Source organism: Cryptomeria japonica, chromosome 5 (assembly GCF_030272615.1).
Source record: "Cryptomeria japonica chromosome 5, Sugi_1.0, whole genome shotgun sequence".
Taxonomy (NCBI): Eukaryota; Viridiplantae; Streptophyta; class Pinopsida; order Cupressales; family Cupressaceae; genus Cryptomeria; species Cryptomeria japonica.
In genome coordinates this window covers 881,432,749-881,456,963 of record NC_081409.1, presented here as the reverse complement: position 1 = coordinate 881,456,963, position 24,215 = coordinate 881,432,749, and the positions used below count along the sequence as shown (strand labels likewise).

Here is a 24,215-nt window from a genome sequence, read left to right as displayed (position 1 = left end):
TAGGATGAGCATGAGAAGGCCATGGGGACGACAAGCCAATCTCCCTTGGTCTCTCAAAGGTTGAGATGACTCAACATGCCCTTAGGCTAGTGCCTTGTTCCTTGGTTCGGCATGCGATGACACTGCCTTGTACATGTGTTCCCTTGTGTTGCATTCAAATTCATGTCTTGGTGTTGTTTTGGCCTTTGAGATTTTATTTGGTTGTCAGTTTGCATCATTGATTGGTTCATGTGTGTGGAAGTCCTTCTCCATGTTAGTCCTTTTGGTCTTAGGCATCAACCTAGTTTAGAGTGTGAGTTGGGACCTAGCGACATCTCCTAGCTCAGGGAGTGGTTCCTTGTAGGTTCCACATTGGTCAGGTGGTTGGAGCTTTTGCCATTGGGGTTTTTCCCTCTCTGTTGATGCATCTCTTCTTGCCTGGACTTGGATCTTTCTTCATGCTAGTTATGGATTCGTGGCACTGATTTACACATTGGATGCTTCATGCTTATGAGATGTTCTTATTATGTAATAGAATAGGGATGTTGGAGAAGAAGTGAGTTGAACTCATGATTGTACTCATTGTGTAATGATAGACATTATTGTATCCATGATTGCTCATTAGATGTAGATTTTCTATGGAAACTTTGTAAGGCAATATTATTATAAAATGAAGGCATAATCATTTCCTTTTGCATATTGTACTTCATTGTTGGAAGCATTGTAACCTTGATTAGAACACAAACCTTGTAATTGAATTGCCACAGTTATGTAATGATGTAAATTGTGAATTGTAATGTAAGGAATCCATGGTCAAGATTAGTTTAGATCAGCACTGTGGACCTTTACATGGTATTAATATGTTAGTTAGAAAATGCATTGGTGTGCGTAATTATGATCATAATGCAATAAAATAAAAATGCTCTATTTACTTTCTTTATGTTATGTTTTAAATAAAGAAAATGAAACAACAAATGGAAATGATGTACCCTCACAATCTAGTATTGATATAGTGTAACATAGATGTTAGACTCTTGTTTTAATACCTTAGATTTGAGTATTGACATTTGCACCAAGGATCTTATCAATTTATCAATAATAGAACAAGAAAACACAAGACACAATGATGACAAAATAGCAACATGGGACCTAAATCAGCCATAAGGCTGAAAGTCATAGTGAAACCAAGAGGAATAATATCTTTAAGAACAAGTATGGTCATGCACGCATCCGTTGAGATGGCTGAAAACTATAACAAAACTAGAAGAATGGTAACCTTAAGAACTTTATGGGATGCTTGTATTTATATGAAGGCTACAATAAAATTAATAATATATGAACAATGTAATGGTGCACATAGTTACATAAGTAGACTAGTGTGCATGCATTTGGTGGTAGAGTAGTTAGAGTAGTGCTTGAGTTATGCATTATGAATAGGGACTACGATATAGAAATAGTCATTATTATGGTAGTAATTCGTACTTGTCATGTTAGTGGATAAGCATGAAGATTATAGATTATACTTTGAGTGAGATGCACTATTCTTATAGGCAATACACATATTATGGTAGCTCCTTATTACATGCCATGCACTAGAAGGAGTATGTGTATCAATGCATTAGCATTGTCATAGTATGTAGATGAAGGTATGCATAGGTGATTGGTTGGATTGTAGTAATATATCGTTTAGTTCCTAGATGAGCTGGTGATTAGGGATGTGTATATCATACTTAGTATGCCATTGTTAAGCTTTATTGTCAGAACAATGTATTAGGAGAATAGAGGGCAACTTAAGTAGCATATTCTTCGGTGAAGATTCTATGCTAGATAGTACACTTAAGTGAATAGATAGTGGTGTCTCTTAATAAGTTAGAACATTAGGTGCATAGATGTGCATTGTTACAATGATGGTAATGTAACAAATTGATCATGAATTGTAAGTGAATGTGAATTAAGTAGTGAAGTCAATGCCCTAGGGAGATCATGAAACCACATAAAAACAATTCCACTTGATTTGGAAACATAGTGTAACATTCAATGGTTAAGCATTTAAATTTAAGATGAAACTAGTAAACCAACTCTTAAACACATTCCCTATCATAAGTAGATGGAACCTAGTTAGTAAAAAAAATTAAAAATTATTCCACTCTTTTTATCTAGTTTCTATGAGCTTGCCTAGGGTTTACATATATGTAACTACATATGTATATGTATATGTATTAAAGCTACCGATAGTGTGAAGTTTTTTCCAGATTGTTGCAAAGGGTTGTGTTCTAAGAGAAATGTGGAGTCGATTTAGTTATTCTAGGAGAGCAGTTGGTTCCAGAGAAGCTGAAGTACCATTCCATCGAAGGAAAGAATCTTCTTTACATTAACATTTTCAAATCTTCTAGTTTGGTTATAAACTTTTGAATTATTTGTTTCCTTTTTTATATAGTAATTAAATTGTCATTTAATGTTCTATTTATAGTATAATAGCCAAGTTCTAATGAATATAAAACAGGTACAATTTCACTTTTCTTATAAAGCTTTAAGTTTTTGAGCTGAGGCTTCAAACATTGCCTGATAACAAGTACTGTAAGATTCATTCACCTTAAACAATGTTATTACTATAATTCATATTTTGTGTCTAAGCCATGAAGGCCAATAATTATTCCTCTAGGGAAAAGTTACAAATTAGCAAATGACGTGAACAGTTGTGCGACATATATAACAGGTTAACTATGAACATAGGGGAACTGAACCATAAGCTCTTCCACACTTGTAGTGTTTTCTATATGTACATCAGTAGCTTAGGTGTATGAAACTCCAAGTATTCTCTTCAAGCCAACTATATATATGTATATGCATACACATATGTACATATGTATGTATATACATATATGCATATGTGTATATATATGTACATAATGTATATACATATATACATATGTACATATGTAATAAACTTTAATAAACATTAATAAGAATTAATAATAAGCATTTCAATCTTTAATCTTCAATTTTGAAATAAATACAAATGCATGTGTTTCTTTGTGTATTTTACATGTTGGTAGTATGTTATTTGATATTTGATCTTAACCTTTTTTTCCTAGGAGCTCTTTGATCTATAAATTTTCATCTACTTTATTTGTCTAGCAACATCTTATCATATGTTTGCATGATTTTTAATTGGAGTTATTACTTTAGTGTACATAATGTTTTATGGAATTCTTTCATGTAGGAATGGCGAATTCTCCTAACCCTGCAAATACTATTGACATATCAAGGAGCAATAGCAACCCTAATCTACCAACTAAGTCATCTCCATCAATCAATTGGTATGGTTATCCTAAAAATAGTATTCCAACTTTTACAATTAATATTTCACTGAGTTGCCTTCACATAATACAGCAGGCAAGAGCAACATGTTCAGCTATGCGTGATGCGCAAGACTATGATGTTTTAATGATGCAAGCAACATTGAGTGAATATCATGTGATTTGTGAAAAATTGTCTGCCTTTTGCACCTTTTTGCAAGCAATGCATACTGATGCCTACTATGGTCAAGGGGATGGTCCTAATCTTAAAGTTGAATTCCAAAGCTACTTGAATAATATGTAATTGACCTACTTTAAAACTGTATATATAGTATATAATACTATAATGATACTATACCATTCATTAAGTATGCATCCTTTTGTATCTTTCTACAACAATTGCACACTGATCAAAGCAAAGCTAACCAAAGCTCCCCACACTAAAGTTCAGTTATTGAATTACTTCAATAATGTGTAATAAACATATATTTCAAATTTTTGTATATGATATATACTACTATGATGATTTTATGGCCTTTATGACCTATGCATACTATCGTTGCAAATTTTAATTTTACGTAAATAAAATTATGCAACTTAACTATATGTACAATCTCCACTATCCTTATACTTTGGCATTTTTTCTATATTTTATTTCAAATTTGCAATTTGATGGACAATGAGGATGGTAGAAAAATAGAATAATATTATTAGTTAAATTTGATATATGTGCTAAACTTTGTTTAATACAATATCGCTTCATGATTTCAAATTAATTTCTCAACCAAGAACTAAATTATAGAAATTATATAGATAAACACACAAAGCTATTACAATGTATATATAACATGGTTGTAAATCTAACTAATGTATGCTGACAATTTTCATGTTGTGGCTACTTTGTGTTTATCACCTTGAAGGGAAATTCTTTCAATTTTAATCGTACAATATATAAAGAATAAAATTATCTCTGGGATGTATGCAACTTATAGTGCTAACCAAGAGCATTAAGGAACCTTGTGGAACATATTTATTTCATTTTGAAATTGTAATTTAGTTGGAACTATTTAATTTTTAATAGATAAATATCTTTTACAAGTACAAATAAGTTGTTAATGCATTGATTTATTTATTTTTGTTTATTGTAAGACTCTACTTGTGGATGAAATTCACTAAGAAATTTTATGTTGAAAAAGTAGATGAAAACTTACCAATTTTAAAATTTACATTTCTTGAAGATACTTATAGGGAAATTCTTATTTGTATTGTTTGTAATAAGATTAATACATGAAGAATTTGTATGCTTAAAAAGTAGATGAAAACTTACAAGTTTTAAAGTTTACATTTTTGAAGATATTTACAAAGAAATTCTTATCTGCAGTGCTTGTAAAATGTAACACTCTAAATTTGCTGGCAATTGACATTCATCTAGGTTAATGGTGTTGTCATTGATAGAAAAACACATTAGTTTTTGGTTTCTTACTTATCCGGTACTCACCGGTATTCATGGTTCAATAATCAACAAACTAGGAACCGGTACACCTAGGCTAAGATAGGAGATTGATTCGGCAAGCGTAACGTGGAGGTGGAAATGGTCACATAAATTAATGTTTATATTTTGTCTAGGCTAACATGTAATCACCTTTTTAAATATAATTGTAAGCCGACATAAGGCATTTATGTTTATGTTTGTAAAGGGTATTTAAGTCAGCCGGTTAGGTCATTTTTGAGATATAGGATATATGATATCATGCAAGTGATCTTGATCGACAAAATGCGAATGTAATGATCTGTAGTTGGTCTTGGTTGATGGTTAAGAGGATTGAGAAGAAAATAAGGTTACCAGTAAAGAAGGGAACAATGTTAACTGGTATAGGTAGTGCTTGAACCGGAACTCATCCAGCATAGCAGATGCATACTCTGAGTTCAAAATTTTGTTTGTAACTTCATATTTGGTATCTGTAGTCAGTGAGGCTCCTTTTGTGATGAACAATGTTCCTTCTTGCATGTGTAGGCCCCTTATGTAATATTTGTTTCTTCGGCCAGTGGATAGATATTGTGGGTCTCCAATCCCATCGTGGTTTTTCCTCTTTGAGGTTTTCCATGTATAAATCTTTGTGTTATGGTGTTTTTTCTTGTGGTTGCATTGTTATTACTTTTTGCTACTTTCTTTTATGCATACCAATTAATAAGTGGATTTGTTAATAAGGCTAAAAATACTCTAACCGGCAGAACATTGATTCACCCCCTCTCTCAGTGTTCTTGGATTCCAACAATTGGTATCAAAACTTTGTGCCTTGGAATAAGTCTAACATCTTGAGGAAGATTCTGAATCTGGAATCCATGGAGATGAGCTTAGAGAAAGAACTTGAAGTATCACTTGAAGACTGTGATGCTAAAAGGATAAAGAATTTCAAGCTGCAAGATGAGTTAAACTCCGCAAAGGAATTCATTCTTACCCTACAAGAAAGGCTGTCATTTTCCCAAGCCAAAAGGAACTTTTACAAAATTAGGATGATGAAGAGAAGAATGCCCTTAAAGAATTATGTCAAAAACTAAGTCAGGAGAATGGTGTCATGAAGAATGAAATGTAAGCCCTAACTATGAGGATGTCCATAGAGAGATTGAAGATCGAAAGAAGAATGAAGAAAATCTTGCCAAATCTCTGAATGATAGATTTGAAGAATGCATTAGGTTGGCACATGAGAATGATATGTTGAAAACTGAATTGGCGCAATCTCAAAACAATGAGCAAGAAGTGGAAAGAATGATGATAGTCCTAAGAGGAGATTTGGATACTACAAATGAATACAAAGATAATTTTAAGGCCAGTTCTACAAAGCTTGATGAATTATTGAAGGATCTAAGGCACAAGGGAGACACTAGAGGTCTTGGATTTGAGCATGGAGAAAGCTCTGGTACTGCAAATGAAGATGAAGCAATCAGTCAAAAGAACAATCAGGAGATTCCACTTGTCAACCGGAATTAGAAAACACTGATAAGGCAACCCAATGCAGATAAATTCAATGGTAAATGTTTTTTTTGCAATAAATTTGGTCATAGGGCAAGTAAATGAAGAAATAGAGCGAATTAAAAAAAAAACTCAATTCTCGGTCAATGTTCCAATTGTAAAAAGTATGGTCATAGAACAACAGATTGTAGAATGAATGTGAAATGTCATGCATGTGGAAAGTTTGGACATATGGCTAATCAATGTAGGTCAAGCAATGATCAATGATACAACAAGACAATTCAGAAGAACAATGTCACTTGCTATGCATGCAACAAAATAGGACAAATTGTTAAATATTGCAGAAGCAAGAACAATCTGGTAGGAAATGATGAAAAGGGAAAGCAAAACGTTGATGATATCCAGAAGGAGCATGAGAGGAAATGGATTAGAAAATCCAAAGATCAATTGGCAGAGGCAAATACATCGGTTACTCAACCGATAGAGAAGAATGTACCTTTACCAACAGGAAACTCATCTGGTAACTATGGCATTAGCCTTAGGGGGAGGCAAATTATTGATAGATCTTGCAATATCCCTAGTAGTGGTCTGAAAACTTGTTTCAAACTTTGGTGAAGTGAATTTGAAGGTTCACCAACACTAAGATAATGGAATTTTGAATCTAGTATGATATGCCGACATGCATTAATGTTAATGAAAAATTAGGGTTCTGTAGAATAAAAGGGAAAATTGCTTCATTTTTTTATCACACGACATTCAGAGCAAACCAGAGTGAGTCTAAGGTGATCAAAGGCAATTAAAATCTTTTTCAAGTGATTTTTGGTGATTTCAAAGCAGATTTTTCTACTATTTTCACAGGTGAAGGTTGCGAGGTGTTCTCTCTATTTTCAAACTATCTTTCTGTAATTGAAATGGCAGCTGGATTTTCCCCCTCTCCAACAAATGTAGCTACCTTTGTTGTGGTGGACATTAAGGATCGTGCAGCTCCAAAATTCAAGAAATGCTCTCAAATTGCAAAGGTCAATGACTCAATCAACACATTTTCTAGGGTTCCAGATGGAGTTCTTTATGTGGAGGATGTGAAAGAATATATTCATTGCACATTGGAGGATCAAGGATCTTTGGAGATTAAGACAATGTACATGACTACCTTGCTGAACAAGGATGTGTTGATGAAACCAGAATTTCAAATTCTAGAGAATCAGGGTTTCACCGATATTTCAGAGATGTCCGAGTTCGAGGATGAGATGATCCGGTATGTGCGGAGCTGAGTCCATGGCAAATTCATATGACTATACTGACCCTACAAAATCACCAAGGATGCTATTCGTGCAATCACCAGTTTCCCTCAGGCTGGTTAGACACTAGGAAAGAAGAAGATTTCAAACAATGAAGTGAACAAGTTAACCAGTGCCACCTTTGACAACCGGTCAATGCAAATCAGCACCATCAAAGACAAAGACGTTCAATTTTCCAGCATGATCATCGGCTACAAGGTAACCCAATCCAACCAATTGAACTCTGTTGCTGGATCTTGTATCTACTGTGCACACAAAATGGTTAAGGAGAATGAGAAATATGATCTCTATCAGTGGATGTGCGATGAGTTAATTCTGAATTTGGGAAAGATTAAGGGAGAGAAGAAAGGCACATTCTAGTATGGGAATCTCATTGTATGTTTAATACTTTTCTTTTTGAATGTTTATTGGGATCCGGTAAGAGACAATGGGTCTTTGATATATCGATAGGCAAGAAAATTAAGGATGCTTTGAGGAATTTGGGTCAGAATAGAGACTCCATTGTGTGGGGTTATTTTAAATCATTTCAAAAGGCAATGAAGAAGAGAGTAAGAATTCCTAAGCATATAGTTGACAAATACTCTTCTGACATATGTTTTATGGTGAAAAAGGATGAAACTTTGATGGAGGTAGTGCAACCCAGAACTATCTGGGTAACTAAAATGGGATATGAGGTTGATGGACAAATCTTGGAACTGTATGCCAAGATGCTTATTAATGGTTGGTTGATGAGAAGGAGAAAACCTTTGGAATAGCCAAACAGAAGGAATCTAGAGTACATATAGTTTTAGCAAGAATAAAAGGGAAGGGAAAATCAAGAAGGTTGGACAAGTTCAAAATATGTCCTATGAAATTAAACAAATCATTGGTTTAGCGGAATCATCTTCTCCGGCAGTAGTTCAGGCCTCACTAGCAAGGGTCTAAGGAAGAGGAAGAAACCAGAGACTTATATTGCCCCTGTTGCATCTAGTTCTGAGACTGAAGATGAGCCCCCTAAGATTCCTAAGACTTACATACGGATTTAGAGGAAGAAGCTTGAGAAAAAGAAAAACAGAAAGCAAAGGTCACCCCTTCGGTAGCCCGAAAGAAAATTTTGAAGGAGAGGAAGCCTATTCAGAAGAGAAAACTAGTTAAGGAGTCTACTTCTACTCCTGGTAAGAAGAAGAAATCTGACTTGGATGTAGCATTAGAATCCAGTAAGAGTGTTAAGGTTATACCTCCTTTGTCTATAGATGAATTAGTAGATCAGATTACAAAGGATGGAGTTTTAAATAATATATAACACTATTAGAGAGAAATAGAATGCTTTTGAAGGATTGTTTGTTTAATTTGTTTTTCTTAAATACATCCTTCAATATAATATTTCATTGGTGTGTCACTTACTTCATTTTTAATTGACTAATCACACTTTTATACACACAAGCTTTTTTGCATAAAATTGAAATTAAAAGACCCCCACTATCTAGGTGAATATTTGTATAGGGGATTGTTGAAGGATAGAAACAAGAGAGTATAGGGCACCAAAAAAAACATTTGTGTGCATTTATATACATGTGCAATTTTATAAATTAATATTTAATTAATCGATTTAGAATAATTTCATGAAATCCACAAATTGGAATTTATGGTATGTTAAAATCACACCATCTCACTTTTGAAAAGATATATCTTATTAATGAATTTTAGATACAATCCTTGTAAATCATTACTCATGTGTGACATGTGGACACAATTCATCTTTTCTTGGATTTTTATCAATCTCATAGAATCTAAACATAGATTAGTAGAACTAATGAAGAAGTTACACAAATTGAAGAAATGATTACATTTTAGGATACAATTATAAATACCAATCTATTTTTAAATAATAGCATGAGAATGAACGAGAATAAAAATAAAAATTTATTAATTAAAAACTATTTTACAACTTTTTAATATAAACAATATAAAAAATTACTACTAAATTTTAGCTATTGAATAAATTTTAGCTATTGAATAAATTATGTTTGGAGTGTTGATTTCAAACACAAGAAAAATGCAGAATCAAAAATTAGAATAACACACAACCATCAAAACAGAGAAGACAAGAATTTTTATAGTGGTTCACCAATATTGGCTATGTCAACATTCAAGCTCAGGGATTCTCTTATTATTTCTCATAGACACATTTACAAATTGCCTTCAATAGCCATAAAGAAATGGCTAACCAAATCATACAGAAAACAGATTACCAATCTCCAAGGAATAACAAGGAGATGAAGAGTCAACAACTATGACTGAAGAATGGTTACATTGCAGCCAAGATACTGGTGTTACTAATAGTTACACTTGCCAATGGTTGCATCTGATGATTGGGCTTCATACACCCAACATGGAGAAAGTGAACATATTCTTATGCTTAATCATACTAAACAAAATTAAAAGTAGAGTCATAATACATACTACCTACTGTTTTTCCAAGGTAATGTCATGTAAAACTCACATTTTTCACATCTAGACTAGCACATATTTTCCACAAGACTTTTTTTTTTGTATTGTAGGGTTAAGTTTGTCCTGAAAATATTCTTATGATTAATTAATAAATAAAATAAAAAATATAATGATAATACCTACTACATACTCTTTTTCCTTAGGGAATGTCATGTCTGATTCACATTTGTAACATTATAGATATGCACATAGATTTGACAAGTTCCTTTTGTATGATGGGACTAAATTTGTCTTGGAAATATACCCGTTTTCCTAAGGTAATATCATGTCCAATTCACATTTGTGACGTTTTGATATGAACATAGATTCCATAAGATCCTTTTATACAATGAGACTAAATTTGTCTTGGACATATTCTTATGATTTAATCATACTAAAAGAAAATTAGAAGTGGAATGATAATACCTATTATCTAGTCTTTTTCCCATGTATTATTATGTCCAAATCACATTTCTGACATCTAGATAGATACATAGATTTCACAAGATTTATTTGTACATCAGATCTGAGTTTGTCACGAAATATTCTTATAATTTATCATACTAAACAAACTTAAAAGTAAAGTGATAATTACATATTCCCTCTTTTCCTATATAATGTCGATGTCAAATTCACATGACTAATGTTAAGATAGACATAGAAATTCTATATAATTTTTTTGCACCGTCGGACTAAATTTATTCTAAAAACATTCTTACGAATTATTTCACCCTACTGCCTACCTACCATTTTACCCTGCGTAATGTCATGTCCAACTTACAATCCTGATGTGTAGACAGTAATACAAATTCCACGAGATTGGGACAATTTACCTACTCATATTGTTTTTTGCTGTAAATTTAAATGAAAGGGGAAAACACCGCATCAACAAATAAATCTGTGGTCCTGTTTACAGAAAATCAAACGCGTTTTCGTACAAACGCCTTCCCCATTCTTCCCACTATTATTTCTATCAATTTTCTCCCGCATTGATATTATTGACAGCTATATTTTAGGAGTGACTCTTTCACAGATGTTACTACCACTTTTCTTTCCCACATGTTTCTGCCGATTTTCTTTGCCACATATCAATGAACTAGCGTCCATCAAGTCAAATTTGAGTTCCTGGAAACAATGTATTGGTAATTGAGGTGAAATATGTTTTACCCTACTTAAATTTATTTATATTTATACTTTTCAATTAAATTTATAGGTATTGTGTAAAGTTTTAGAATTTTTAAAAGTATTTATTAAGTTTTATTGTAATAAGAATTATAGTAATTGATAGTTTATTATATTATTAGTTTAGTTTCGAATATTTATATTTATAATTTATTTATATGTTTAATTAAATTTATTATAATTATTTGAATTTGTAAAATATTTTTAAGATCTTATTCTTATTAATAAAATTATTTATTATGATTGAAACAAATAAAAACAAGTAATATATCATTTAAACTCAAACAACATTTATTCATGATAAGGATTCTTTTGTTATCAACTTAATAATGACACAATAAAAATCTTGAAATGGTGAAATTAGTTTTGATTTATGTTTTTATGTTTGGATATGAAATGATAAAAGGAATTTATCTAATTTCTCTATTATATTTCAAAAATTGATGTCATAATGGCATTTGAATTTGTTTTTGATTAAGGTAAAGGGGTTTTATAGGGACCTGAAACCCAATAGTATTACAATAACTAGAAAATAAGCATTAAAGTCCAAAACCAGCAGCAAAAGCTAAACGAACTTGAGCCAAGCCCACAAAACAGCCTATAGAACAAAAATGAGTAAGACCAGCAAAAACATAGACCTACCAATAAGAATGCACCAACTCTGCATTCTTCTAAATAAATGCACCAACTCTGCATTCTTCTAAATAACTTTCTTGTTGATAGTCTCCAACTCGTCCATGATAAATCTAGAGCTACCTTGCTCCTAGTTCTTTCTCCTGGTATTGGTACATGGCCCTGTCGTAGTATGGGAACGATAAATCTGACCACCTGCACCCTTCACTTTCTTTTTCTGCTTGGAATCCAAAGGAGTCACACTGGCAATGGGATCAACCCTGCAATCCGCAATCGTATTATTGACCCTCATCAAACCTTCCAAACTATTATTCATGGTGGCCTTGTTGATCTCAACCATATTTTTCACACTTCCTTTGATTTCTTCAACACTCACCTCCAAATTCCATATTCTACTTTCATGATTTGATTTCAACTTATCCATGTCCTCACTAACATTTTGGGTCAATTAGAGATTTTTCTCAATTTTATTGGGTCCAGGGTTGTCCGTAAAAGTATCTACAATACCCTTTATACCCTCTTTTAGGACTTCAATCTCCATGCCCATCTTCTGGAGACAATCCATCTAACTACTAGCCATAAGGGAAATGCAATCATCCAAATCAGGGTCGATGGCAACCCTCCCCTATTTCCCAGGATCAATATCAATGGGTATTTCAATCTTAAAATCTTGATCACTATCTATGCTCCCCCCCCCTTTCCAAATTTGGGCTTCTTTGATTTGGGAGAGGCAAAGTCAACATGCTTGGTTCCCAGATTTTTGTATTTACTAGCGGCCCACCTAGGGTGTTTGTTTCACCTACTATTACCTATTATAGGGGTGATATTCTAGATGGGGACCTCATTAGTAGGAAAACAATACTCAGGATCGTCAGATAAATCTTGATCCTACTAGTCCTTGGCAAGCCCGCTATCTTCCCCTTCAGAATTCGTGTCATAAACCACTTGAACCTTTGGTTTGGAAGAAGAAACATAGGTTTTGATAACAGGGGACGGCTTGACTTCATGGGCCTTAGCATAATCCATAATGAGATAGATAAGGCCCTCATGGAGGACCGGGTTATCCACATTCTTGGCATGTTTCTTGAGACTATGCTTTAAGGAAGAAAGAAGATAAAAATGAACGAAGATTTTCCTATCGTGCTTGAAGTGATTCAAAATGACAAAGTGATAGGATAAAATGCTCGCATATAGACCATCAAGAGTGATTTATCTCATGATAACCTCCACCGCATCAACCCAAGGCATCTGAAGATCCTTCTGGTTGTAGCCACCATCAACCATCTTCTGAATCCTATTATGCTCCTTCAGGTTATCGAAGAAAGTGGAAATAGCTTCATTTGTAGATTTCCTTTCTGTATAGAACTTCCTTCCCTTCATCTATAGGCCAGTAATTTCAGCGATAAAGTCTTCATAAATCCTAAATTTTGCACTATAGAACTTAAGGATACCATTATCCCATCCACTCACAAATTCTTTAGTGGTGCTTGGCGAATTCTCCTTCAACCTTTCCATATACGGCACTAGGCCTCCATCCAAAATTTCATTCCAAACCACATAATTCCTTTTTCAGTTTTCAAAAGAGGTGGGTTCCACCCTATTCTTGTCACTCCCCATGAAATGCACAATTCTAATAGAGTCAGAGAGCGCACCCAGAACACTCAGTAGAAAACCTAATGAAAAACAAGCGAAGCCTCTAGAATAGAAAGAATTGGGAGTCATGAAAAACTTCCACTAGAAAAACTTATCCCAATGACATTCAATCATTATGAATTGGTAATGAGTGGCCAATTAATTTGGCATCCCTTCTAGTCAGCCCGCATAGGTTTCTTGAGAAACTTTCCATTTCCATCCTTCATTTAACCTCCACGTAATCCACCCCAAGATTTTCCATATAATAGATAGGGGCATTTCCTTCCTGATATGTGTGTGAAGCTTTAAATTCATTTAGGTTGGCAATCATGATATGACAATCTTCGATCAAATGCCTGATTGTCCAGCTTGGCTCCCAGTGTCTATTAATGCACTTGATTATGTTCATCGAATCACTTTCCAACCAAACATGGTTAAAGCCTTCTCTAACCGCCATCTGCAAACCAATGTAAGTCGCGTAAGCCTCAACATAGTGATTTCTCTAGATGCCCAATGGGAGTGCCAATGTTGAGACAAGCTTACCATTGTGATTCCTAGCAACTCCCCCACAACCACTCGGCCCAGGGTAACCATGGCATTTGAATTTGTTAACCATCATTGGATACTATTATAAGGGAGACCCATCTATATTAAGAGAGCCTAGGTGTAGGGGAAATTTTGTCTTAAGGGTGTATTTCTTGTTCTATGATCAATTACCTAAGTTTCTTGATCATATAATATGGCTAATCTTTTGAGAATATCAAGAAATTAGTTGAAAATACCAATAGATTTGACTGAGTCTCTCATTTAACATTCTCACCATAACTAATGAAAATACACAAATTTTCTTTGAAATCCAATGTAGACTACCACTCCTTTAGCATGTAAGTAACTCTCATTTAACATTATCACCATAACTAATGGAAATACACAAATTTTCTTTGAAATCCAATGTAGACTACCACTCCTTTAGCATGTAAGTAACTCTCATTTAACATTATCACCATAACTAATGGAAATACACAAATTTTCTTTGAAATCCAACATAGACTACCACTCCTTTAGCATGTAAGTAAATTCTTCACAGTGAAAAACTCTCATATGTGTCACGGCTTGTTTTATGTTTCTCCATATTTCATATGGTGTTTAGTTTTGTAGTATAAATGCAATAGGCATATTCTTCAAGTGACATGTGGTCCTAATCAAAGAGGCCAAACACAGCCTAGAGCTATCTTTTAAGTTTAGATTTAGTATTTTTTGGGAACCCTTCATCTCTAGAATAACAAGTTTCGTAAACAAAAAAATTGTAATTTGAATTATAATGAGTATTATAAAAAGTGACTTTAGTATAAGTTAGCAAGTTTAATAACTATGCCCTTTACCACTAGCTATGTTCCTCCTTAAAGGATAAAAATTAAATGGGAATAAGTTGTGCTTTTGGTTCAATTTTGTTCAATTTTTATGCTTGCCTAGACAATAGATAGTCCAATTTAGTCCAAGAATAATAACAATCTCCTTGTTATCAATGCTACCTTGTAGATTTACATAATGTTTGGTTTTTTGTGGAGTTGGGTTATTTATATTTTTTCTTGTAAGGTTTGCATCTCACCATAAATTCACCTAGCTTGAGTGCCTCCTTTGAAACTTTTGATTGAAGTATGTTTTAATTTCGGAATGCAATACCATTCTAGTAGATTTTGATTCAACTAACTTCTTTAATTGATATTTTATATTAGAAAGTAATATTTAGAACAACTAAAAAAACACACAATTGTAACCCTACATATGTAAATAGTTATAAAAATATGATATCATAAATGCCAATATAATCAATATCTGTGACGAAAACACAATCTTACACCTTGGAAAAGCTATAGAACTGAAAGTAGAATGAAAAACAAATAGCTAGTCTATAATTTAATTAGATCATACCAAAGAAGACTGAATAGAAAATACACAAATTCATACCACCACCGCGTAGCACAACTTAGGGAAATGTAAACAAATACATGAATGCAAAGATGCAAAGATTGATAGGTCCTGACTGATAGACCATGTTAGCTAAACTTGAACGAGTGATTGAACTGACAAAACCCTTTGATGACTTTAAAGGAAACTGCACTACAACACAATAATATATTTTGGATCATACTAAAGAAAACCACAGGGATTAGAAAGGAAAACACAACTGCTGTCACTCTTTTATCTTCCAATGATTCATCATGCTCCGCATGAATGAAATAAGCAAAAGACCTGCACCGCAGTAAGTATGAGAATAATAGTTGCGCCGATGCCTCCAATCAGAAGCCACGGTTTCGAAAAGTAAGTTTTCTGGAATTCATTCCAAGCTTCTGCCGCAGCGATCCTACTTTTTCTACTGTAGTACTTGATCAGTTTTTTCCTTGTTATTTGAATGGGATGGCAGCTTGATAGAGAATGTGACTGCTTACACAAGCTGAAGAGTCGGGTGACTTCAGAGTGTTTCTCAAGATTCCCGAAAATGACGCCTTTTTCTCTTAACACAGCTGCTCCTTTCTCTGTTGGGCACAGCTCATTCATGAACTGAACAAATGCCGTCATTCTTTTCAGAGGGCTGTACGGGGCATAAACTTCAAGAGCAACTAAATTCCTGATGAATATTTCGGAGTCCGAATCCAATTGTATGGGCGGGATATGTAGGGTTTTTCCCACAAACCTAATATCTTGGACAATTTCACCAGATGCCTGGATTTTCACTCCTCCATTCTCCAATCGAAATGCAGACGGGACCTTTTTTCTTTCAGATTTGTGCTTCCTCGAATCTTCCTTAGAATTTCCAAGGGAAATCCAGTGTTCTTCAGCCTTTTGCTTTTCCCCTTGGGGTTCTTCTGCCCTTTTCTTTTTCTCCAGGGGCTCTTCATCTCCAAGACAACAGCAGTAATAAATGTCTAAAATATGTCTCTGCCTGGGGGATTCGCCTTCAGCGCAATAGTCGAAAGGACGATAATAGATTTCATGGAAGACAGCCTTGAGCAATACTTGAAGGCTAGACTTGGCTTTCTGAAGATCATCTCCCTTTTCCATGCTAAGAACTTCTTCCAAGACAAAGAGTGGGATCTGATTCTCTAATTTAATCAAATCCTTCATGATGTCCGACCTCATGGAAGGGTTGAATTTTGATCCAAATTTGGGAAAAAAACTTTCCAGAATATTCTCATAATCACCCTCAGATTCATTATACAAGCATCTGAAGAACTCTAGAAAGAAACAAGCATCCTTAACCATCATACCACCCAGGAACTTACTGGCGTAATATGTGTATTTATCGTAGCACTTTTCTATGTCTCTCTCTTGAAATTTTCTCTCCATTTGTGTCCACAAGTTCTCCATCTCTATCTTGATCAGGTTTTTCTCCTCTTCGTTGAAGCATTCTTTGTGCTGTATCTGGCCTTTGCTCAGAAGAATTCTTACAAGCACTCTACTTACCGCTTCCTCTTTGAATATTTCACTTCCTGATTATGGTAAGGGCCGATGGAAACAACTTGAGGCACGTAAGCATCTTCACGTTCCTTCAACAAGGCCGGTGATACCCTGAAAATGCAAGGCGATGTCTCATTTTCACCATGGCTCTCGCCAAGTGTGAGAAACTTGTCGAGATGATTATACCAGGAGTCCCGTGCCTCAGATTCAGTATCCGACATGTTGAACAAGGTAACAAGAGGCTGATATCGCTTGAAAGGCGTACCCACATTTCTTTGTCTAACAAGGAGATATATACTATTTTCCTTAAGGTATACTTCTCCTCCAACATATTTTTCATACGTGGAATACCATGCTTTATCAGGATTCGTGTGATAGGATAGTTCTAAATCAGTCAACCAATATTCATTAGACACTATATTGCATGCAGATAGAAAAGATTCAACACTGGAATTAGAGGAAATTTATATTGTGGAACCCCATTATTTTTTTGTTTTTACATTCCTTCTTGATATGTCCCCTTTTCTCATAGTTCTAAAAGTTCACTCTATTCTTTTACTTATATTCTTATATCTTCCCTTAGAGTTGTGATCTTCTTTAGATCCGCCTCTTTCCTTGAAACTTACCTAGCACAAAGAGCATATGATGAGCTATCCATAGCCTTCTTTCTCATTTTTTATGACAATAATTGTGTGACCAAAAGCATCCATCTTTAGATCTTTGATATTAGCATGAATAGAAAGGATAAAATTCTTTCATGACTTAGGCAAAGAATAAAGTAACATGACACACTTGTGTTCTTCATCGATCTTAAAATCAATAGAAGCTATCTAACTCAAAATAAAATTAAATGTATTCAAATACTCTATTATCAAATTAATATCCTTCACATTAAGAGAAAAAAATTTCTTTGAAGAAAAACTTATTTACTAAACTATTGGCTTGGTAGAGAAACGATGGTGCCAATACATGCTAAAAAATTGCACAGTTTTCAAACTAAATTCACCAAACTCACAATATCAAAATTATGAATGATAAAATATCAGCTTTCATAATGCAATAACATAAAAATACAACCTATATACTATTATCAAAGCTATAAAAAGCTGAAAATACAATCTCGCAACTATTAGTTCAAAACTATAGACAAACTCCTACAAAGAACTAAAATCCATTTTGCACAATGATAAAGTCTAAATGAGATTTTACCTTGTTGAAGGTCTTAGAATACTATCCTCATCTCACCTAGAAACCTTCAAACTCCCTTTATTTATTCTCCTTTTGCATAGGTTTATCAACCTCTAGAGAAATAGGTAGAAGCTAAGTCAAATATACAAACATGAATGCTCAAAATGTGAAATTGCCTCCAAATATATAGAGCTCTCTTGAAAAAAAAAATGAAATATCACTAATTTATGTCCAAAATAGGCTTCCATTATGAAAACTAAGTTGCCTAAAAATTCCCTTCCATTTGTAATAAACATTTCTTTCTTACACTTCCCTAAGGTCACAAATTTTAATTCCCATTAAGAAATCTATAAATTTTAAATTTAATATTTAATTTTCCCTTTTGACATTAGAAATATTTGAACAACAATAAATAATAAAATACTCCACCTATACTTATCCTATTGCTATGCATAATGTTTCTTTAATCCCTCCTTTTACTTATCTCACCTCTTCTTTCACTCTCATGCATATATCATTTAAGTATGCGCCCTAAGAGTCTACTATGAATGGTACATCGAGGGCTCCAAACACCATACTAGATTTTTTTTTAATTATTATTTAATTAAAATAATCAGGTCAATATTTTTCCTTCATGGCCCTTTTAACTTTGTAAACTAGAATTCTTTTTAAAACTATATTTCCTTATAAAAAATCAAATTAGTTATAAAAAATTATTTGCATCAAATTGAAATTTTAAAAATCCAACTATAGGTGCATATTAGTATAGGGGATTGTTAAGGATATCATGTCTGATAGCAACAAGGGAGTATAGGGCACCAAAACACATATTGCATGCATTTAAATATATGTACAAGTTCATAAATTAATATTTAATTAATAAATTTAAAATAATTTTATGAAATCTACATCTAATAATATTGGAATTTATGGTATCTTAAAATCATATTATCTTATTATTTAAAGTTGTAATTTATTAATGAATTTTAGACATAATCCTTGTAAATCATTACTCATGGAGTTTTATCAATCTCATGTAATACAAACACAAATTAGCATACAAGTTGTAGAAATAAGTACGTTCTAAGATACAATTATAAATACCAATCTATTTTTAAATAATAACATGAGAATCAACAATAATAAAAATAAAAATTTCTTGTCCAAGGGGTTGAGCTTAACTGGTTAAAACACTGGTTTCTCACTGTGGAGACCCAAGTTCAATTCCCAATAGGGACATCTAAAATGAATTCTAAGTTGTGACTCTTGGCCTTCCATAAAAATGGGGAAGGTCTAAGGTCAATCTAATCAAACATAATAATAATAATAATAATTCAAAATACTGCGGCTTCGACCTATTACCTACCAAAAAATAAATAAATAAATAAAAATTTACCAATTAAAAACTATTTACAACTTTTAATATAAATAAAATATAAAATTACTACTAACTTATAGCTACTAAATAATTTTTTTTTGCTCGATACAGCTACTAAATAAATTATGTTTGAATAAAGTGAAAATATTCTAACGATTAATCATACTAAACAATATTAAAAGTAGAGTGGCAATACATACTACCTACTCTTTTTTCCTAGATAATATAATGTACAACTCACATTTTTTACATCTAGGCAAGCACATAGTTTCCACAAGAAATCTTTGTATTGTGTTTTGTTAAATTTGTAGTGGAAATATTCTTATGATTCAATTTATATTTGTGGTGGAAATCTTTTTGTATTCAATCATACAAAATATAAAAAGAAAAATAGAATGATAATACCTACTACCTAATATCATGTCCAAATCACAATTCTAACATCTAAATAGACTGGACGATTTCACAAGAGTTATTTGTAGAAAGATTTGAATTTGTTGAAAAATATTCTTATAATTTATCCCCATAAATGACTTAAAAATGAAGTGACAACACGTACTACTTTCCCGTAAATAATGGACATGTCCAAATCACATGTAAGGTATAAAAATTCCACATGCATTTTTTCAACCGTCGAACAGAAATTGTTGTTACAATTAATTAATTTCGTACTAGCGCCTTCCCTCCTCAGCTCTCCCCCGCATTAGTTAATTAATTTCGTACTAGCGAATCTTTCGCGCATGTTTCTACCAATTTCTACGCCCACATGTTGATTGAGTCTGCTGAAAACATAAGTCAATTAAATTTGAGTTCCTGGAAAGAATGTATTAGTAATTTAATTGAGGTGAAATATGTTTTCCACTACTCACATTTATTTATATTTATACTTTCAATTAAAATTATAGGTATTGTTTAAAGTTTTTAGAGTTCTTAAAACCTTTTATTAAGTTTTATTGGAATAATTCTTAATTTATTGTATTATCAATTACGTTTAACATATTTATTTGTCTATAATTTATTTACATTTATTAGTGATAAGAATTTTCTTGTTCTCAATTTAATGATGACGCAATAAAATTAAAAATATATAGTAGATAAATAAATCAAAATGAAAATCCCATAAATCCCAAACTATGGAAATCTATATCATAGTTATCATGAAAAAGATGCAAACCACAATTAGCAAATAAATGACTTCAAATTAAATCCATGGAGCTACCTATTGTTCTACCCTACCTATGGATAACATACAAATATTTCTATATGATATACTTAGTATATCTTGACAACACTATCTCTTCTTTCTCTAATCACTTCTTATTGTAATAAATTTATATATTATATGGCTAGAACAATGATGATGGAAGCTAATCTACCTCATATCTATTTGAGAGAAGAGTTTATCACTATTTCTCACTCCAATATTTTCATTTAATACAAGTATAGTCTAAAGTAATTAGCAATCAATGGAGCCAACTACCACTTAGTATTGTAATTATAAACGGTCTTATAGCTTTAAAGTGCAACGCTACAATTATTTTGGATTTTCAATGTGGAGAAAAGAAAATACCTTATTAGGTAAACTATTAAAATTGAATATGATTTTCATTTATAAGAAACATTATTTAACCAAACTCAAATTCTAATTCTACACTTTTTTTTTTTGGCTTTGTTTTTCACCAAATCTCTTCATTGTCCCATTTTCCCTCTAATTTAAATATTTTTTATTTAAATGTAAAAGGTAATGGTGTGCACAACAAAGAAGAAGATAAAAATAAAGAATATAATTATATAGATTAGATTATGTTTAATTTTTAATTATCATAAATAAAATAAAAATATGTTATCCAATGGGTTAAATGTAGTTTTACTCTATGATTGCTCATTTGAAAGAATTGGGTTTCTCACTGGAATACTATATGCTTAGTAGTCAATTTTACATATAAATATGGATTGGGAAGATTCAATTTATATCCTTTTAGGTAGAGGGGTGGAGATCATTTGGCATATCAATGGTGGGGATCAAAATTGTTGAGGAATTGTAGGATAGGTGGCGGAGAATAAAAATATTAATTTTAGGTGGTTGAGTTGAAGAAATAAGATTTAGTACGTTAATATTTATTAAATCACGTGAATTGGGAGGGGGAATAGTGGGATTAGGAATAAGTAAATTGAGATAGAATTTAGTAAAAAATATAATTGAGACCTATGTATATTAAATAATCATGACATTCTAGGAGGGTATGGGCATCAAGATGATGAACAAAAAAGTGGTCCATCACTTGAAGTGGTAGGTTTTCATTTGTTTGTGCATTTTAATTTATTTTTATTAAAATTTTACTATTTAATTATTTTTTTAATTAATTTTTTATTTTATTTTTAATTTACTATTAAATGCTCAAAACATTATGCCTAAATTTTTTTTTCATCTCATACAAACCTTGAGGAAAACTATAGGATGACCGACTGTCTAACTCGAAGAAACCCCCCACAACACAACTAAGATGATTTTTTAAGTGGTTTACAATAATACAAAGTCACTATTTCTCAGCCGGTTTCTAGACTAAAGACTTTATAATACTAGCATCATGCATCCCTTGTGACAACCTTGAAATCAATGGTTAAAAATGTTGATGAAGTTACCTTAGAACAAATAACTAATTAGAAAACTTATAGGGATTCATATTGTCAGTATTATGCAAATGGCTTGTCATATTGTGCAGTGAAAGATGAAGAAATAAGCAAACCACAAATATGTGCCCTTTTCACTGAACCTAGAACCAATGAGCATCTTCCTCTTAATTCAAAGAGGTTTCCAATGCATTGGTGTAATAATGAGGGTATTAAATATAATTTTTGGGATAGGTGATGGATGATATTTGACTAATGTCCTTGTAATAATTTTGATGTGGCTCTATATATTTTGAGAAAACTATATTTCAAGTTTATCCTTAATGAAATTCCAAATTATTTTGATATGAGGTAGTTCCAAGTTAAAGGTGGAGAATCTGCCTAGGATAGACCAAGATCGCGATGGGTAGATAATAGTCCAAATTAGAGACCACTAGAAGTAAAACCCATATTTCATGTCACAGACCCAAAAACCTTGAAGGAGCCTATGGAGGTAGAAACTCTTTAGGTAGCTTCCAAATTGACTAACACCATCATCCAACATGGCACATAGTTATCCAAGCCTCTTGGCCCAAACGATGGTGCAATAGCTCGACCATCTACATCTACTACACCTAATTATCATATGTGCTCCATCTATTGCCATCTATGCTTTGGGATATATATAGATACACATTCAAATGTTTCCACCTCATATTTTGTATTTATGTTGTGTTGGCATTATGTGAACCGGTATGAGGACATGATGACATTATATGTTGTCATTGATGTCAATATGCTGAAGAAGAGAGAACCAGTATGTTACTAGGAACCGGTATATGTGAGAATCGGTATAACATTGTGATATGAGAACTGATACATGGAAGCTTTGTATGACTACCGGTTGGTAGTCTCAACTTCAGGGTTTCTAGTTGAAGTGCTTCAATTCTATGTGACTCAACCGGTGAATTCATGGAAAATGAATGATGGAGAATATCTTGAGATCAGTTCAAGACTGTTGCATTTAATGCACTGTGCTCAATGGTTAGGATTGAACCGTTTGAATTGCTTAACCTAAGAGGTTTAGGGTTTAGGGTTTATGCTACCGACCTATCTGTTTCCTATAAGGTCGATTTTGTGTTTCTTTCTGAGGTTGTTGGCAAAAGTTGTGTGTGTGTATCCAAGTGAAGAGATACATGATTCTTGCCAGACCAGAGGAGAGAAGTGATACCTACAGAGTGAAAGTACAGAAGGTGAAGAGGAGTTAAAGTGAATCTGCATTGGCATTGAGTGTTGTTACCAGATCATTGTAATACCTGTTGATCTCTAACCACTTCAATAGTTGGGAAATCCCTTAACAGGATAGCTTTAACCAGCTTACTATAAATCCTTTAATAGGGTGACTCAAAACCATTGAGTTCTTGAAATCCTCTAACAAGGTAACCTTTAACAGGGTTTAACCCTTAACCGGGTATTCTAGCCATCCCTTAACAAGGTGATCCCTAATAGGATCAGTTCCTAATAGAACCTATTGTATCAGTCTTTAACCGAACAAGGCTGCTAATAGAGCAGACTTCTAAAGAGTTCAAAAATAGCTTGTGGGTATTCACCCCCACCGTGGTTTTTCCCAGTTGGGTTTCCACGTGAAAAATCTGTGTGTCATGTGTTGTGTTATTCATGTGATGATTTAAGTGATTTGTGTCTGAAGGTAAATCATGTTGATCTAGCTATTTATATTTTTGATGATAGATTACCTATTCATGCACTAGGGTGAAATGGAAATGAAGTATTAGATTGTATGAGAAGATAAGTGTCAACCGGTTTATGCTTGTCTTAGTTATTTTGGGTTTTGCTGGTTGTACTTTGTTTAAGACTGGTGTTACTGTTTGTTTGCCAAAGCGCAGTGTCTGCTAACAAACAGGTTTTAGGAATGTGTTTTTATCTGTACTGATTCACCCCCCCCTTTCAGTACCGATTTGGTACTATCCATTCATCATTGAGTTATCAATTGGTATCAGAGCGTCCCCTAGGTCTTCTATGTTATAAGCTTAACCGCTTGAGGAAAAGATCCTAGTCCAATGATGAAGAGGGGAGGTCCAAAGTTCAATAGAGATAAT

General features: G+C 33.0%; 1 protein-coding gene across 1 annotated transcript; it reads right to left on the bottom strand.

The window, feature by feature from the left end:
• Positions 1-13,040: 13,040 nt before the first annotated feature.
• On the bottom strand, positions 13,041-17,143 carry LOC131876281 (uncharacterized). Its single transcript, XM_059221187.1, has 3 exons — positions 16,985-17,143; positions 15,717-16,886; positions 13,041-13,211 (listed from the first exon to the last, which is right to left on the bottom strand). The coding sequence occupies exons 1-3, from the start codon at positions 17,141-17,143 to the stop codon at positions 13,041-13,043; spliced, it is 1,500 nt and encodes a 499-aa protein (XP_059077170.1).
• Positions 17,144-24,215: the final 7,072 nt, after the last annotated feature.